The sequence below is a fragment of the Propithecus coquereli genome, unplaced genomic scaffold, assembly GCF_000956105.1.
Source record: "Propithecus coquereli isolate 6110/MARCELLA unplaced genomic scaffold, Pcoq_1.0 Scaffold27, whole genome shotgun sequence".
Taxonomy (NCBI): Eukaryota; Metazoa; Chordata; class Mammalia; order Primates; family Indriidae; genus Propithecus; species Propithecus coquereli.
Genome location: NW_012148285.1, coordinates 6,469,770 through 6,488,082, shown reverse-complemented (window position 1 = coordinate 6,488,082; position 18,313 = coordinate 6,469,770). Strand labels below are relative to the sequence as shown.

At 50.8% G+C, this 18,313-nt stretch overlaps 1 protein-coding gene across 1 annotated transcript in view; it reads right to left on the bottom strand.

Annotated features, from left to right (window-relative positions):
* The window catches only part of ABAT (4-aminobutyrate aminotransferase), a 78,221-nt gene that overhangs the window by 5,021 nt on the left and 54,887 nt on the right, over positions 1 to 18,313 (bottom strand). The window contains exons 6-14 of the mRNA XM_012647770.1: positions 16,890 to 16,939; positions 8,308 to 8,388; positions 7,575 to 7,667; positions 7,031 to 7,093; positions 6,075 to 6,138; positions 5,434 to 5,582; positions 3,764 to 3,901; positions 3,231 to 3,398; positions 1,931 to 2,077 (exon numbers count right to left, since the gene is read on the bottom strand). Of these exons, the coding sequence (XP_012503224.1) occupies positions 1,931 to 2,077; positions 3,231 to 3,398; positions 3,764 to 3,901; positions 5,434 to 5,582; positions 6,075 to 6,138; positions 7,031 to 7,093; positions 7,575 to 7,667; positions 8,308 to 8,388; positions 16,890 to 16,939 (953 nt within the window). The remainder of the gene's footprint in view (positions 1 to 1,930; positions 2,078 to 3,230; positions 3,399 to 3,763; positions 3,902 to 5,433; positions 5,583 to 6,074; positions 6,139 to 7,030; positions 7,094 to 7,574; positions 7,668 to 8,307; positions 8,389 to 16,889; positions 16,940 to 18,313) is intronic.

Sequence of the window (18,313 nt, the reverse complement as noted above, 5' to 3'; positions counted from 1 at the left end):
GAGATGTCCTAGGCCGCGCTGTCAGGTGACGGTGAATCGGCAGGAAGGAAGGGTTCGGCCCTGTGCAGAGGCTTCCCCAGTCCCTTCCCGGAACCTCAGCTTCACTTTGAATCCAGTCCAGGAAAAACCTCTCTGGATTCCATCCAGAGTGGTGTCACTAGGCGGGTCTTAGCTGTCTTAGCAGCTACACGCGGTCTCTGGAATCAGCTGGGCTTTGCTGCCTGGGCTTAGGTGATGCACTCACCTCGCCAAGCCTCCATTTGTTCGTCTAGAAAATGCGGACCGTCACGTTTTTCTAATTTCCAATCATTCTGAGTTAGGGTTGCCAGGTAATACAGGACCACACAGTTAACTGGAATTTCAGATGAGTCATTTTTTCAGCATAAGTATGTCCCAAGTGTTGCATGGGATATACTTATACTAAAAAACTAATCCCTGCTTCTCAGGTTTAACTGGGTGTCCTGCATCGCAGCTGCTAAATCTGGCAGTCCTAGTGGGGTGAAGTGGGGGAGCATCTTCTGGAACTCCTGCCTGGCTGTGTCCCAAACCATGTCCTGTACCTGCCCCTGCGCCTTCGACTTCTGAAATTTAAATTTAATGGGGGGGGGTGGTTCCTGCCTTTTTTCTCCCCTAAATGTGGCAAACGCTAAAGATTAAATGTAGTAAGGCACTTAACACAACGCCTGGCACATAAGCAAGTTCTCAATTGATGGAGGTTGTTGTTATTGATATTACTATCAGGTCCTTGATCACATCAGAGAGGTAAACACTGGCAAAGAACGTGACTTTGAAGTGCACCAGAATCCAGTTCAAACGTCAGCAGTGCCACGATGACGCTATGTAACTTTGGGGAAGTTAGTAACACCTCCTTGCCTCAGTTTCCTCATCTGTAAAATAGGGGCAGTAATAGTGGCTAGACCACCGACGGCATTACTGCTTGATTTCAATATAAATAGAAGTTTTTACTGTTCTCATCCCCTCCCCCCCCCCGCCTTCATTATCACCACCACCATCACTGCTGTATCACCACCAACACCACCACCCGCTCGGCGATTCTGCTCCAGTCACTGGGGACTGGATGCTTCAAGACCTCAGGAGGCTCTTTGAGACCAGCCACCTGGAGAAGGTCATCGCTCCTCTCGACCCTGGGCTCTTCTGACCAGTTCTGGAAACACTGGGTCCCCCAAGCCACCTCCCACCCACACCCCAAGTCTAGGAGAGTAATGCTCGTGTGGGGGTTTGTGTTGGACGGGGAGTTTGACGGAGCAAAGACAACGGCTATAACAGAGCTGCTCTGGCTGGTGTGGCAGCCCACGTGGCTGCTGAACTGCGGGGAGTCCAAGTCAAATTGTGCTGTACGTGTAAAATACACACCAGATTTCAAAGATGTAGTATGAAGATATGAAATATCACATTACTTATTTTCTATATAGATGGCCGCTGAAATGATATTTTGGATATAATGGGTTAAGTAGAATATGTTATTAAAATGAATTTCATCTCCTTTTTTACGTCTCATCTGCTTGTCAGAACGTTAAAATTACTCATGTGGCTTGCAATAAATCCCGCTGGACAGCCCGCTACCGAGTGGTGGTAGGTAGAAGGCAGCACAGCGGGGATAACTGGCACATCAGTATGGGGGGTGGGCGCTTGGGAGGCTTCTCAAAGGAGGAATGTCTGAACTTGATGTCAAAAGATAACTGGGAGTTCAGGAACGGGCACTGAGATTGGGATGGAGGGATGGGAAGGCACAGCACGGAGAGAGGGCACAGCATGTGCAAAGGCCAGGAGGCCAGAAATAGCGCAGCCCAGGCACAAAGGCCAGAACACCAAGAGCAATGCCATGCTGAAGACCGCAAAGCTTGTCCTGGGGTTGTGGGGACCCGTGGGCTGGGGGAGGTCTCTGGGATGTGGGGCCGGGTGGGGGTACCTGGAGGTCCAGCAGCCCCGTGAGCAGGACCTTCCCGGCGTGCGCTGCGTTATTCAGCAGGTCTTCCCGCTTGATGACGTCGATGACCTCAGCCAGCAGCAGGTTCTTGGACGGGTCCCCCAGCCACGTGTTGAAGATCCGGTAGGGCTGGAGCGAGGAAGGGTGTCGGGAGGTTCACACACAGGCACATCCTGAAGGTGCCACGTCCCTCAGACGCGCCTTCTCCTCTTGACGAGGAGAGAAACTGACCCAAAGAGCATCCCCCAGGGCTGGGAGGAGAACACGTCTTATCTCACTGAATTCTTCCAGCAACACAGCCCTGTAGGTAGCTACTGCTATCAGGGAGACCAAATTGTCCCGTGCTCTGGGACATCCCTCAGTCCCAGAAGCCAGACAGCTGGTCCTTTAACTACGACACTCCCCGTTTTACACAGGAGGAAGGTGAGTGATCTGCCCAGGGCAAATATGGCTCTTAGGTGGTAGAGTTGGGACTGGATCTCTGGCTCTCTGAAACAATGATCACCCACTTTACAGCTCCACGAATTACTCAGGATGGCAATGCAGCCAACTAAAACACACTGCCTGGCCTCCCTCATGGTAAGGGAGTAGCCATGTGATAAGCGCTTAGTCAAGTGTTGGAAATAGAAGTGTTATGTGAGATTTGTGGGAAGGCTGCTAAAGACAAGAAGGGGGCCACTTTGTCCTTCCCTTTTATAGGAAAAGGAATCCTACTGGCTAGAATTGAGGTGTGATGGCTGGAGCTCCAGTAGCCATTTTGGACCATGAGGCCACCTTGAGGGTAGAAACTACTGGTGGGAAAAAGGCCCTTGGGCCCTGATGGCTGTATGTGTGTGTGTGTGTGTGTGTGTGTGTGTGAATCTGTATGTACACACGGCAGTACACACAGTATGTGGTTAAGGGCATGGGCTTGTCTTTGAATCCTGGCTTTGTCCCTTGCAAGCTTTGTGACATTGTACAACTTACTTAACCCCACTGATTCCTCATAGAACCCCAGGCACAAAGCAAAAGCTCAGTCCCTGGCAGCCACTATTAACAATATTATTATGCGTGCACACAGAGAATCAGCAGAAGACTGACAATGAACTGCTCCGGAGTTGGCCTTGCAGAGAGCTGGGGTGATCACCGCGGGCTAATTAAATTGATAAGAACAGGGCCCTAGAAAACCTGCATGACACAGTAGGAGTGCACCCAGCTCCTCGTCTGTGAGAAAGGAGCAGTTATGGAAAAGGAACAAGGCCTCCTCTGCCCTGGACACGGAGAGAAGGCCGGGCCGACTCACAGCGTTGGGCCTGAACTCCTCCTTGTGGAAGAAGCCGCCGGTCATCATCTTCTTGCTGAAGGTCATCACGTCTGCTGGGTCGTCCAAGCCCCAGTGCTCATGGGCCCAGAACTTGCCGGTACAGCCCCCTCCAGTCTGGACCTCATCCACCAAGAAGGCACAGCCATGCTGCGGACGGAGAGAGGGGAGAAATCAACGCCCGCAGGAGGCCGGCGGAACAACCCCCGCCCCCGACGCAGCCCACCCACTGCCGAACGCCGGGTCCGGCCACATGGTGCTTGTTTTCTGAACTGCAAACCAGGCCCACGTTCTCGGGCTGCGCAAAACGAAACGAACCCTTAAGCGGAGCAGCTCCGCCCAGGGCTGTGTCTGAATGTCTCCTGAAAGTGCTGAGCTGGAACAGAAAGCCCAGAGCATCAAATACTCCCTGCGCTAAACAAGGACTCCAGAACAGAAGCGGAGCTAACCCTTTGCCCTGGGACCCAGCCCAGAACCCCCCATGCTCCTGTCTGCCCTCGGCGGCGCCCGCTGACCTTCCTGGCAATGTCTCTCAGCTTCCTGAAGAAGTCGTCCGACGCGTGGTTGTCTCCGCCCTCAGACTGGATGGGCTCCACGACGATCCCAGCCACCGTCTTTTTCTTCTTCCGGTATTTCACGATCAGATCCTCCACCTAGATTCCCAACGGGGCAGAGACAACTGCTTCCTAAGGCTCTTGACCCATGTCCGTGGGTGGGCATCTGGGGTTCCATGAGCCCCTTGAAGTGTTATTGAAAATGTGGGGTTTTTTTCTTTCTTTCTTTTTTAAAGAGACAGAGTGATCCTCTCACCTCGGCCTCCCAAAGTGCTGGGATTACAAATGTATACATCATTTGAAAAATCCGAAAGCATACACCTAGATAGATTAACGAGTGAAATCTTTCCTTGTTATGCACAGCTAAGGAAAAGCCCTCCGCTCCGATGGTGTGATTTTGGCCTTGGTCTCCACCCATCACCCCAGGGAAGCTCCAAGGCACTTTTCTTCACTTTCAGAACATCATTTGCACTTTGAGGACTTTTACTTTTTAAAAAACCTGATTTCGGCCAGGCACGGTGGCTCACGCCTGTAATCCTAGCACTCTGGGAGGCCGAGGCGGGTGGATCACTCAAGATCAGGAGTTCGAGACCAGCCTGAGCAAGAGCGAGACCCCGTCTCTACCCAAAAATAGAAAGAAATAATCTGGACAACTAAAAATATATATATATAGAAAAAAATTAGCCGGGCATGGTGGCACATGCCTGTAGTCCCAGCTACTCGGGAGGCTGAGGCAGAAGGATCGCTTGAGCCCAGGAGTTTGAGGTTGCTGTGAGCTAGGCTGACGCCACGGCACTCACTCTAGCCCGGGCAAAAGAGTGAGACTGTGTCTCAAAAAAAAAAAGATTTCTAGAAAAGCCGTGATTACATCCCTGTCATGTATTATATTCCTACCAGATAGTGACATACGTGACACCATGATCTTTTTTCTTTTGTTTGCTACTGAATACCCAGCACCTAGCACCTTGCTTGACACCTAGTAGGTGCTCAGTAAACATTAATTCGTTGAAAGTGATGATGAGCTTAAGAGGAAAACCAGCAGCCTTACTGCAGCTCCAATCCAAACCCTTTTTTTCCCCAGCAACAGAATCTTTCTAACATCTTTCCTGGAACCCCAATACATGGAACAGACCAAAGGGGGGCTGTTCGGTTGAAGAGGAAGCCTGGGGTGACAGAGGGCTGCATGTCCTCAGTTTCTCCTAACACGACACCCAAGGCAACCCAATGAAGCCTTAGGACTTGGGACAGGACCAAACCAGTGTGCCAGAGGATCCCATGGAACCACTTGTTCCTATGAGACACCCCACATTCTTTCACCAAATCTATTTTCTCTTATTTTAGAGTTATTGAAGCTGGCCCCCAAAGGAACCTAAATGATACAGAAATTGGTACCCAAAGTGGGTACCAAGTGGGGTGACGGATGCTGGGTGAGAAACAACGTGTCTTACTGCCTTTCCCAATACGGCCAATATTTGGGACCCTTGTCTCCCTGTCCCCACTTCCCTCCCAGGGAACACCACACAGGTCCCCAGGTAAACCCGTCATCTGTTCCTCTTCTCCTGGGCTAAATCTTGGGGTGGCAAGGGTAAGGTGCTGGTGCGTGGGGAGGATCTGCAAGATCCAGGGGTTACCTCTTCTAGACAGCGGGCTTCTTCTTGTTGGTTTTCTTTCACAAACTCTTCCAGAGGATATTTCAGCCGTGGGAATGGTGCGATGGGCCAGTCGAAGGAAGGGATGTCGATCTTGTGAATGGCTTTGGAGTGCGTGGTCGCTAGGCAACCTGAGTCCGGCAAAACAAAAAGCAGATGCTTGGCTTGGGGAGGTGGGCTGAACAGTCTTTGAAAAGGAGAGGATAGGCATTTCAGCAAGGCTTTCAATGCCTGGGGAGGCCGGTTGCCCGCAGAACCCAAGGTCTTGTAACACCCTGAAGCTGAAGGGGAACCTGTGAACCCTTAATGTTCATGCGTGCATGCGTGTGTGTGTGTGTGCGTGTGTGTGTGCGTGTTTGCCTTGTGATTTACCACAGATTAAGCACAGGTTTTGAAGGTAGAGAGTCAAGAGTTCAAATCCTGGCTCTGTCACTGAATGGCCTTAGAAAGTTCTTTCCCTTCCTAAGCTTTGATTTCCACATCTGCAAAATAGGGATAATAATCCACACTTTTCAGGGAATTGTGTGGAACCAATGAGATGATATGTCTAGACTGCCAACGCCACAGGGAAGGCAGCTGTGGCTACCGTCGCTGTTACTGCCGTGCCGCGGGCCCCTCCTTACCCATGGTTCTCCCGTGGAACGCGCCCATGAAGGAGAGGATGCTGTACTCGGGGCACCCGGGGGCCTAGAACCAAGAAATACCGGTCATCAGTCACCCTCGTAAGGACGGCGGAGCTGTATCGTTGACCCCGCAAACCTCGGGGAACAGAGACGTCTACCAGAAGGACTGGGAGCCCTTCTCAGATAGATGTTATCAGCTGGACCCCTGGGGTCTATATTCAGCACACAGATGTTTTATTTTACCCACACACTTAAAATTTTTTAAAAAAAATCTATTGCCAAATTTAAAATCAAGAGATTTCACATAAATGTCTGAAATTCCAGCTTCTCACAAGTTCTGCGCCATTTGGGCTCATTTTTCTCCTGTGGCAGCAGCAGGTGGCCAAGCAGCACTCCCTGCCGCCTCTCTCCTTTCCGTCCCTGCCGGGCCGGCTGGGGGTTTCGGAGTTGCAACCCCTGCTCTACAGGCTCTTCGAGCTCCTGCCCAGCCTCTGGCTCCACTGCTCTGGCTTCCACAGGTCTCAGGTGGGCAAGGTGCTAATGAGGGATACCTGCCTCCCAGGGTGACCTAAGACAGGGGCTGAGCTGGGCGGGCCCTTCACAGGAAGTGGTCCTGGCCTTTGCAGGAGGTCTGCTCTGTCGCAGAGGGTGGCAGGGGAGACCCCCACCCCCTTGAGTGCAGGCGGGTGCATGTCCCAATCCCTTCCCGGCCCCAAGCAGATGGCCCAGCTCACACCCTGGTGCACGCATTCTTGCTGATACTCTGGATTATTCCAGACCCGTCGAATCCAGGCAGTCATCCTGGGAAACCATGGAAAGCCCACCAGGGAGCGCTCCACTCAGCCTCGACACCCAGGAAACAGACTCCCAAGTGGAAACAGGTGGGGACCCCTCCTGATTGAGAGGGACAGCGCCAGCCCCCCAAACACACGTGATGGAAGCCCAGCTGCACTCACCTGGTTAATCATGCAGGTCTCCAGCTCCTCTTTGGAGAAGCCCCTCTGCCCCCTTTCCTTGCTCTGACAGAACAGAACAGAACAGAACAAAACATCAGAGGCTCTGAGGTGGACAGGGCTTCGACTTCCCACCCAAACCAATATTGAGTCTGGACAGCGAGAAAGTCCTTTCTCAGGAGTCGGTCTCATGTACTGATCGTTACACGTCTGTATTGAGGCATGAGACTGTTAATGGTGCTTGCAACGAAATAAATAGTTGAATACTCAGGATGCATTAGTATTCTATCGCCAACAACTCAGATCTGTTAAGGTGGCTTATGTTATGCCAGGAAAAGTAGAGTAATAGTAACACTGTGTAGGTCTGATGGCAAAGCCTTGGGCCTCCCTGGATTTTAACAGTGGTCACCGAAGTCTGATACTCCAGCCAGTCAGGATAAACAGTAGGACAAGGGCTGAGTGGGGCTGGGTACACATGTGAGTGCGTGCGTGTGTGCGTGTGTGCGTGTGTGTGTGTGTGTGTGTGTTTTCATGCCCCAAACCTCACCCGGTACCACATGAAGATGGTCTTGAATGCATTTTCATTGGAGCAGGAGCCGCAGGCCATGGTGATGAGCTGGGACATCCCCTTGGGAGCCACCTGCAGTAAGGGAAACAGCTGTGAGACCAGGCTCATCCGGACTCCGGCTTCCCAGGGCTGGGGCTGTATCTCCTTGAGGAGGGGCATGCCCTGGGCCCTGGAGCCGGGGGGAGGCAGAGGGAGGGCGGGAGGGAGCCAGGGATGTCCTGGAAGCATGGGAGGGGGAGGATGGACTCAGGCTTTTCCAGGGGCTGAGACGCCTAGGAAGGCCCAGCCCCTGAGGCTGGCAGAGAGAAAAGCGGGGTGAAAAAGCCCCATCTGTCCCTTATGACACAATGACTGCTCCCTAGGACACCCACATCCCCAAGGTGGGAAGCTGAGGTTCCCGAAGACTTTCATCTTTGCAACAACCAAAATCGAGAAGCAGGGCAAAGACTGAATAACATGTGCAAAGCTCCTTCGTGGGACACATGAATTTCCTGAGTTCCCTTTGTCCTGTACACAAAGAATTCCTCATTTTCTACATAAGGAAAACTAAAAATACCCTCCATGAAAGAATAAGCTCAAAGAGCTCGATTTCTGCAGCAGCACCCTATCCGTCATTGTCATGGCTCTGGGGCCTCTGCTTTCCCAGCTGGTGGCACCGCCTCTGAGGACAGCGGGGCTGCCACGGCGGCTGGGTCGTCCCCCTGGAACTCACCGAGAGCAAGGACGACCGGAGCTTCTCCACAAAGTTCTCCGGAGGCAGGATGCCGAGAGCAGGTCTGTTGATGAATGTGCTCTGCAAAAGGCCAAGAGACAAGCGGTGACTTCTCCGCCTGACCCAGCTCCCGCCCACGGACGATGCTTTGCACAGACCCTGCGTTCCAACAGGCGCTGCGTGGCGCGCAGGCGGAGGGCGTTCTCCCGGTGTGGGGAACGACAGGTTTCCCTGAAATTTTAGAGAAATCCACTACGATTGCTCTGGATTTTTTAAAAAGTGTCAATTTCCTGGTTGTGATATCCCATTATAGTTACAAAAGACGCTACCAATTGGGGGAAACTGAGTGAAGGGTACATGGGACCTCTTTATGCTATTTTTTGTAACTTCTTGTGAATCTATAATTTTTCTTTAAAAAACCATCAGAATGGCTATAAAAACCAAAAAATGTACACTAGCAGGTACCATTGAGGATGTAGAGCAATGAGAACTCTCATTCATGGCTGGTGAGAAGGCAAAATGGTGCAGCCCCTTTGGCAAGCAGCCTGGAAGTTCCTCACAGTGTGGAACATCCCCTTTCCTCTGACCCAGCAATCCACTGCCGGCGTTGGCCCGGGTGGAATGGAAGCGCGTGTCCACGCAAAGATGCGTACGTGAATGTTTACAGTGGCTTTTGTTCTCATTTGCCCAAAACTGGAAACAGCCCCAAATGTCCCTGCACTGGGGAAAGGAGAGACAAACCGCGGTTCATGCACACGATGGAACGCGACTCGGCGACAAAAAGGAGCCATCCACTTATACGCGCACACACACACACACACACACACACACACAGACACACACGCACACACACACACACACACACACACACAGACAGCGCGGAAGAATCCGAGTCACGACGCTGAGTGACAGAAGCCGGAATCAAAGGGTTATATGCGGTAGGGTTCCATTTCTGTGACGTTCTGGAAAAGGCAGTACTATTGGGACAGGAAACAGCTCGTGCTTGCCAGGGGCTGGAGTCAGATTGACTAAAAGAGGCCTGGGGGACTATTTGGAGTGATAAATCCATTCTATCTGGGCTTTAAAAAAATTCATAATAAAAAACACATAAAATAAAACTTGCCGCCTTAACCATTTCTAAGTGTTCGTTTCAGTAGTGGTAAGAACACCCCATTGCTGTGCAACCATCACCACCGCCCACCTCTAGAACCTTCTCCTCGTCCTGAACTGAAGCTCTGCCCCCATTAAACACCAGCTTCCATCTTCACCCCCAGCCCCCGGCAGCCCTCATTCTGCTTTCTGTCTCTGTGTGTTCAACTATTCCACATCCCGTATAAAAGTGCAGTCATCTAGCATTTGTCTTTTTGTGACAGGCTTATTTCCCTTAGCACAATGTCCTCAGTGTTCATCCACGTAGTGGTGTACGTCAGAATTTCCTTTCTCCTTAAGGCTAAGTAATGTTCCACCGTGTGGATAGACCACGCCTTGTACAGCCACCCACTGCCCAGGGACAGGTGGGTTGCTGCCACCTGTTGGCCACTGTGAGTAACGCTACTGTGAACACGGGTGTGCAAACGTGTCTGGATTTTGACAGCGATTACGCGGCTATGCATTTGCTGAAACCTACAGAACTATACACTAAAAAAGGTGGATTTTGCTGCATGTAAACTGCACCTTAATTTTTTTTAAGAAATAAAGAAGAAGAAAGGCATGAGGAGACGGTGACAGTTCTGGAATTTCTAAATAGACCGTGGGCCTGAGCGGGGTGGCTGGTTAAATTCCCAGAGTAGACTGAGTGTGGAAAAAGCCGTGTTAGAAAATTACAAGATTCTCCCTGTCGATGTTCTTTCACGCAGATCCAGAGAAATCACTTCCTCCGCAAGGAAATCAGGAGTGGGAGCTGGATCCTAAATGGCCGCTCCTGCCGGTGCCCAGGGAGCGGGGCTGCCTGGTGGTGACGGACACGAAGTTGCCTGTCCCAGCCTGGGCCAGCCCCGCTCTGTGGCTGCCGGGCAGCAACTCGGGCCAAGGGAGCCTGCGCCTCCAAATTTCAAAAGAAAAGAGGAATGTGGATTTCAATGTGCATTAACTATAAAATGCTGGCCGAAATACCTTAAAACAGCCTCTGGCCTAGGGACAGTCCCACACTCCTGTAGCTGCGTTCTTGGAGAAAACCATCCCCGTGCTGCCTCTAAAACACAGGCATGGCTGCTAGCTGCCCACAGAGCAGGGCAGGCGTCCCGAACCTCCCGACAGGCTTGCTGCCGTGTCCTCGAACACCTTCCTCAAAGCGAAGCCAGACAAGGAAAACAAACCATAAAAATCTAATCCAGGAAGGACACCTACCGTGGTAGAAGTTTCAACTATGCTGCTTGTTACTGTATCTTAAAAGCCTCACCGTATTTCATACTCTGATCTGGCTGTCTCATCTCCTGACTTCCTCTAAAGAAAGGACTTCAAGTGTGGACGAAGGCTAGGAATTTAATTTTGTAGCAGTCTTTACAACAACAAAAAGGAGAAACACTCTCAGTGCCCAATATTCGGTTAAGTGAAGTAAGGAACGTTAACTCAAGGTAATGTTATACGACTACTAAAATGGATTTTTAAAAAGTTGCAATCACATGGAAAGGCTTAGATTACAGTGGATTTTTTTTCTTCTTTTTATAAGAAACTAGTCAGGAAGGTTTGTACTCCCCGCCCTCCGTACACTCTTTAACTTATTTACTGAGCGCTATTATACAAACCGCGGCACTGTATTTCCGGACAGTAAAGTCATTCATTCACACTGGAGTCACGTGCACTGCACAACGACATCTCGGTCGAGCACGGACTACACATATGATGGTCCCATAAGATTATAATGATGGTCGCATAACAAAATCCCCCACCGGGGAACGGATCCCTGACGTTAAGCAACACACAACTGTATTTCATTCCAGAGACCATTTAGGGGAGTGCAAAAGTGCTAGATTAGGAATTCAAACTATTAAGGCTAAGTCACTTAAGGAGCCTCAAGTATTTAGTCTTTAAAAGAAGTGATGCTGCCACTGCACCTCTAGCCCAGGTGTCCCTCTCTCAAAAAAAACAACAAAAAAAAAGGAGAATAACACCGCCTGCCCTTCCTAGCTCACAGGGGTGCCGCCAGCCTCCTGGTCCCACAGAAGGATGAGGTGCGCCCAGAGAGGGTGGAGCCGTGAGCCCAGGAAGCCAGCATGGGAAAGAAAGCCCTGGTACGTCTTGGGCACTGACTACATGGCAGGCATTGGGCAGGAACTTTACTTATCCTTATGACCTTGTCACCCTTTACCAATCAGAAGAACAAGTTGTTGTACTAGAGGAGAGAGATGCAATAGATTTAGTGGCAAAATGTATCAAGCCAGTGAATTCAGAAAAGTTTAGCTCTGCAAGAGACAGAGGTGGAAGCTGAGGGGGTTACTCTTGGGACTCCAGGAGGGAGGCGAGCCAGGGGCACAGCTGGGGACCGCCCAGGAGCCCCAGGCCCTGCTGAGACTGGCCCCCCAGAGTCTTGGTGATGAGAGGTCCCTTTCATGCTAATAAGAGACCCGAGCTAGTGGGCTAAGAGCACAGCAGTCCCTGGAGGTCCAGCCAGCGACCCCTGGTGGCATTTGGGAAGAGGCTGGGAGGGGTCTGGGATGGGGATAAGCAACGGGCTCACGAGGAAGTGGATTTGTGTTACTAAAAGGGATTGTACTCAATGCAACGCGGCATCCTGGATCAGATCCCGGAACAACAAATGACATTAGCGGGAAAACTGGTGAAATCCAAATAAAGCCTGCAGTGTGCCATGCCGCAACATTAGTCTGCACAGATTGCTTCGACAGACGTACCTGGTGAGGTGAGATGCTGACATAGGGGACAGCCGGCGAAAGGTAGATGTGAACTCTCTTTACAGCTCGTCTGTACATCCACAACTCGCCTAAATAACAACCTAGTCATAAAAGGGGGGAGCATAGTACTGGGATTTGGGGATATCTCGGGTACCTCTCTCTTGGACATAATCAATGTATTGATAATACACTCAGTGCAAATCCAGACAGTGACATCACTGCATGGGGGAAACCTAAGGACAGACAGGACCCAGACATCATTCTCCTTGTGGCTTGAGGACTTGGTTAGGACTGCTAGAAATTGTGGCAAATTCATATCTGGTACTTTTTCTGCTTAGTGACCACCCAGGTGGGTCTAGGATAAGTAGTGGGGGAAGTTAACCCTCCTTTTTGTAGAGCTGGGGAAACTTGAGGACCAGAGATGTCAACTTGCCCCAAATCACACAGCCAGGAAGGAGCAGAACGACAACTCAGACCAAGGCTTACTGGCTTCTCTGTCAGACACTCCAGGCAGCCTCTGCCTGACAATTTAATGCTTGGCACAACCTGGAGACCTTGGCTCGCCTGTGGGGGTCTTTAGGGAGCATTTCCTTCTGCCTCCGAGCTGCTAGTGGGGCCCCTACGAAATCAGGCACATCACGAGAATGCGGCAGAAGCAAGCTGCCATCAGTGGCAGCAGGGAAGTGGCTCCCAGAGGGGGACCGGCGGGCTGGCTGGCAGCTTGACTGCCTATCTGGGCCCAGGAAAGATGTGGGGGTGGTGCTCTTGCTCGACAAAGCGTGACATTAAGAACAGAAGATATCTGGGACATGGGGTAGTGGAATTAAATGAGGACAGGTTTCTAGAATCCTTGCCATCAGCTCGGCAGTCTTAGAGTCCAGTGTGAAGCTTTGGTTTAAATGGCTGTGCAACCTTGGGCAAGTCACTTAACCTCTCTGAGCTTTGGGGTCTTCATCTGCCAGGTGCATGTAAGGAGCCAGGGAGACGACAAGGCATACAGAGGATGCAGGAGCTGGAAAGGCCCAGATCACGGGATGGCACGTGTCTTACCTGGCCAGGCCTGCTGTGTTACGAGCACTCATTGGTAAATGCAGTGCCCAGTAATTATTGCATGGCTTCGGGGCAATGTAATGAGATGGCCATGGTGACATAAGGAATCCTAACTGGAACCCATATATTAGCTCCTGAGGACATGGTCTCATTGCTTGCAGTCACAGGAAGTAATTATGTTGGGGTTTCAGGCTGGTGCAAAAGGGTTGAAGCCACCTCTCAGGAGTTGGGTGGCCTGGAGGAACCTGCCCTGGACAGGTAAAATACCAGAACCACCACCTGAGCGCCTGTCCAGCCGAGGATGTGGAAGACCCAAGACTCCGGTAAACGGCCCCCTAGCCTGCTGCCCCAGGTGCAGCCTACTGAAAAGCTCCCTCTAGCCTGTGGCAGTCAGTTGCCACTTCTCTAAGACTGTGTCAGGGAGCCCCTTTCGCCAGGCCCCCAACCCAAGTCCTCTGCAGAAGAACTCAGCGTAGATGGGGATGGAATATGGACTCCCCGTCAAACCCCAGCACCGAGAGCTGCGCCTGCGTGTGGTAGGCACGCAGCCATTAACCGGTGAGGGAACAAAGGTCAAGAAATAAGGCTGAAGAAGAAAGAAGGTGCCGGATCACCAGGGCTTTGCACGTGAAGTGGAGGCGTTTTGGATGCACCCTGAAGGCAGCCGTGCGGGGAAGGGCTGGCGTGGCTGTGGCTCGGTGTGGAGGAAGGTGTGGAGGAGGTGAGAGCTGAGGTGGGAGGGAGGGATGGAGAGAGGCTCAGCAAGAACCCAGCGGGAGATGTGAGGGTAGGACCAGCCCCTGATTGGCTGAGAGGTGAAAGGTGAGGTGGGCGGGTTTCCTGGTCGGGACAGGGTGGAGCCATCCCCTGAAATCAGAATCCCCGGGCCTGACGTCACGTGCTGTTGGGGACGATTCTGCCTCTGGAGGCGGTTGACACTGCAAATGTGTCTGACATGTTTGTTGACACATTTTTTTTCAGCACCAACTGCCAAAGCGTCTGGGTTCTGCACAACGTTTGGAAACAAAGCCGAGCTTTGAGTGTAAACATATCCGCGCAGGCTCCGGCCGCAGAGGGGCCCCGTCAGATGTCTTCAGGAGGACGCTGGTTTCCTCGGCAGCAGCCCCTGAACCTGTCCGCTAGTTGGAGACAAGAATGTCCCCAAGCCCCTCCCGGGCAGGGCACTCCCATTTACAAAGAGGGAAATTTGTTTTTTTCCTATTATCTTCAACTCTGTTGGTAAAACAGGAGGAAAGTTTTAAGGCTAGGGCTTCAGTCTCTGGCCAGGATTGGGCTTTGCTTCCTTCTGCCTTTCCTAGAATTCTTTTATAAGTCACACTCTGAGCCAGTGGAAATGCCCCAGTGACACTCGGGGTCGGTGAGGGTGTGGAGCACCCGGAACTCTCACACAGCTGGCGGGAGTGGAAATCAGCACAACCCATTCGGAAAACGGTCTGGCAGCATCTGCTGGGGCTGAAAGTGCACACACCGTGGCCGGCAATTCCACGCCTAGCTTTGTATCCAACGAAAGAACATAAATGTGTTCACCAAAGACACACTCACGGGTTCACAGCAGCCGTGTTCACGAGAGCCCCACACCGGGAACTGCCCGCACGCTCATCGACAGCAGAATGGATCGGATGGGTGCAGCCTATTCGCACAGTGGAATACTCTGAAGCCACGAGACTAGCTGATCTGCGGCTACACACAGTAAGGATGAATCACACAGACACGATTTTGAGTTAAATAAGCCAAACAATATAAAGAGTACACACCTCAGAATTCCACTTTTGTGGCCACAAACAACAGAGGAAATGCATCTATCTGTTTTCTAACAGGGGAGCGTGGTCTGCCTGATTTGGTTGGGGGAAACAGCTGCATGGGGACGTGATCTGAGTCCCTGCTACAATTCCTGCATTCTCATCGGGGGCAAAAACACCTTACCCTGGTAATGTACAAAGCACCGACTTCAGTACAGGACAACAGCACACCTGTGTGCTGTGGCTGCAATTACAGACCCCAAGAAGGTGCTACACCCTCATTCCATCCCTGGGACTGTGAATATGTCAGATGGCAAAAGGGACTTTGCCGATGTATAATAATTAAGGCTCCTAATCGGTTGAGACAGGGCGATTGTTCTGCACTCTCAGTGCAACCATGGGAGCCCTTAGTAGCAGACATAGAAGAGGAAGACAGAGAAGGACTCAGCCATTAGCTTGAAGATGGAGGGGCCATGTGGAAACAGAATGAACTGAATTTGCCAACAACCTAAATGTGTCCAAAGCAGATTCCCCCCCTGACCCTTCACCTGAGAGCCCAGGTTGGTCAGCTCCAAGATTTCAGCTTTGAGGGGCCTTAAGCAGAGTACTCAACTGGGCCCACCAGGCTCCCAGCCCACAAAAACTGCGAGACATTACGTGGGTGTTGTTCTAAACCATTAAGTTGTGGTCATTTGCCGTGGTAGCAACAGAAAACTAATAAGGTGGTATTAAAATCTCATGACGGGGAACAGTTAGGAAAATAATGCCATCCCCAGCTTCTTAAGGGGACAATAATGAAAAAAAATTTGAGAAACACCAGGTTACATGGGAAAACTCATTGAGTGTTGCCTTCAGGCTGTACGCACATGTGTGTGCACGCTACACTTCAGCGTAACTGCGCGACAGCTTTCCAACACGCTCGGGATAGGGACTGCAGTCTTCTACCAAAAGGGTTCTCAGCTGGGGTGAATGTGCCCACCAGGGGACATTTGCCCTTGTCTGTAGATAATTTTGGTTGTCACCACAGAGGAAGAGGGTGTTACTGGCGTCTAGTGGGTGAAAGATGCAGCTAAATGTCCTACAACACACAGGACAGGCCTTTGCAGTAAGGAATTATCTGGCCCCAAATGTCAAAAGTACCCAGGTTGAGAACCGTAGTCTAGCGGGCATCTAAATACCATGTCCCTCGCTAAGCACACAGGAGGATGAAACAAAACAAGACAGAAAAACAAACAAAGAGCCATGTCCCTTTGCTGCTACTCCAGTCCTCCTCAGATCCCTCCCTGCTCTCTGCTCCTGCCAGATGCTGCCCTCCTGGCTGCCCTGTTCTCCTGGCTGGGACCACTCCTGGCTCATCACCTGTTAGACCTTCCCCTCCTTCAGCTCTCAGCTCAAACGTCACTTCCCTTGGAAGTCCTCCTCATCCTCCTTCCCCCAATAGCTCAGCTCCTGTGGGTTCATTCCCAGCACTTCCACTGGCTGTGTGGCCCTGGGCAAATACTGAGCCTCTCTGAGCCCCAGTTTCTGCATCTGCAAAATGGGAATATCAAAAGTGACTGCTTGGGGACTTGTCAACATTACAGCTGTAAAGTGCCAAACACAGTGTTGGGTACATATTATACTCTTCTTAAACGCTAACCATTATTACCATCATTATTTTATGCCCACACAGCAGTGCCTGCCTTATCTGCAGCATTCGATATGGTTGCCATGCTCTATTTATGTGTGTGGTTAATCGACTGCCTCCATGGGGATGGGGACACTGTGTTTTCACACACAAAGTGTCTGTCACATAGTATGGTCTCAATAAATACTTATGGAATGAAAGAATAAATGAGTGGACTGTTTCCAAAGGTCACCCAAGAGTTTCTGTGAATGGCTGTGAAGACATCTGGTCTTTAGCCTGAGTAACCCGGAGACCTACCACATTCTGAGGCTGTTGGATGAGCTTCACCAGGGCAGGGTGGCTGTAACCTGGGGAGAGGAGGGAAGAGATCAGCATCACATCCGGGGGTACCCACGCCCCAGCCCTGCCCCCCTTTCTTCCCAACCCTGCAACTCTCTTCACTTGGCAAAGGATCTTTTATCCTTTGCAGACAAAGAGGCCACCCAAGGCCCCTGACTCAGAGTCTCTCCAGGAGCAGCCCAGAAGCCTTCAAATTCTCTAGGACATTCTGATGCTTGCTCGGGTTTGAGAGCTACTGGATTAGATACACATAGAGGAGGTAAATGCAGGTCAAAGCAATGTCATGACTAGGGCTGGGGCGTGAATCAGTGAGATAGCATGAAGAGTTGCAATGACAGTCCTTGACTTCTGCTCCAGAGCTCACTGGCTGAGCTGGGTCTCAATAAATGTTTGCTCAGGGACTGAGTGAGTGGGTGATGCCACCTGTGACCTGTGGCCAGCATGCCTCATGCTGCCCTTGCCTATTCCCCGAGGCCCTCTGCATTCACTGTCTGGGCCAGGGCTGACCTTGCATGATAAGGCTTAGGACACGCTTTGATTCAGCAGTTGCTCTCCTACCAATTTATCTCACAAATGTGTGAAAAGACCTATGTACATGAGTCTTAATTAGGACACCCTAATATGTCAAGACTTGAAAGCAATGCAACGTCCATCAGTAGCGGGTCCAAGGAAATAAACTAAGATTAATCCGCATGATGAAAGCCTTCTAATGTGACTGTACAGCTGTAGAACAGGATGAGACAGATTTATTTGTGCAGAGTTAGAATAATCTCTGATATCTGCTAAGTAAAAAGGGGGACATGGGAGATATATATATATTTGTGTATGCACAGAATGTCTCTAGAAGAAACCGGTAAGGATGGTTGCTTCTGGGAGGAAAACTGGGACATGGCTCAGGCTTGGAAATGACACTGGTTCCCCCCACCACATGAAACTTTTTAAAAATTTTCTTTAAAAAAGCTAATTTATAAGGCTTATTCTGTAGTCCTAGTAGATTTGAGCAAGATTGTTTTCATCTTGCAGGGCCTTTTTTGAAGACATGCTCTATAATTATATCACATGTTGTCTTCCTGAACAAGAACTCAAAAATGTTGCCTATGAGAAAATCAGGAATCTTGGAGTAGGAAGTCAACTTTAGAGAAAAACTCCCAGTCTCTCAGTATCACATTTTTATCGTACACACCTTGTACCTAGTTTCTATAAATATATTTACTTTGATAGAGACTTTGTATCACTGGGGTCAGAGGCTGAATGCAGTGGGAACAATCTTTATGTTGCTGGCACAAGGCTCTGATCCTGGGGCCCGACCTGCTGCCACAGAAAGAGATTAGCGAGTTTAGACAGGTATTAAAGACCCAGCACTGGCTGGGTGTGGTGGTGCA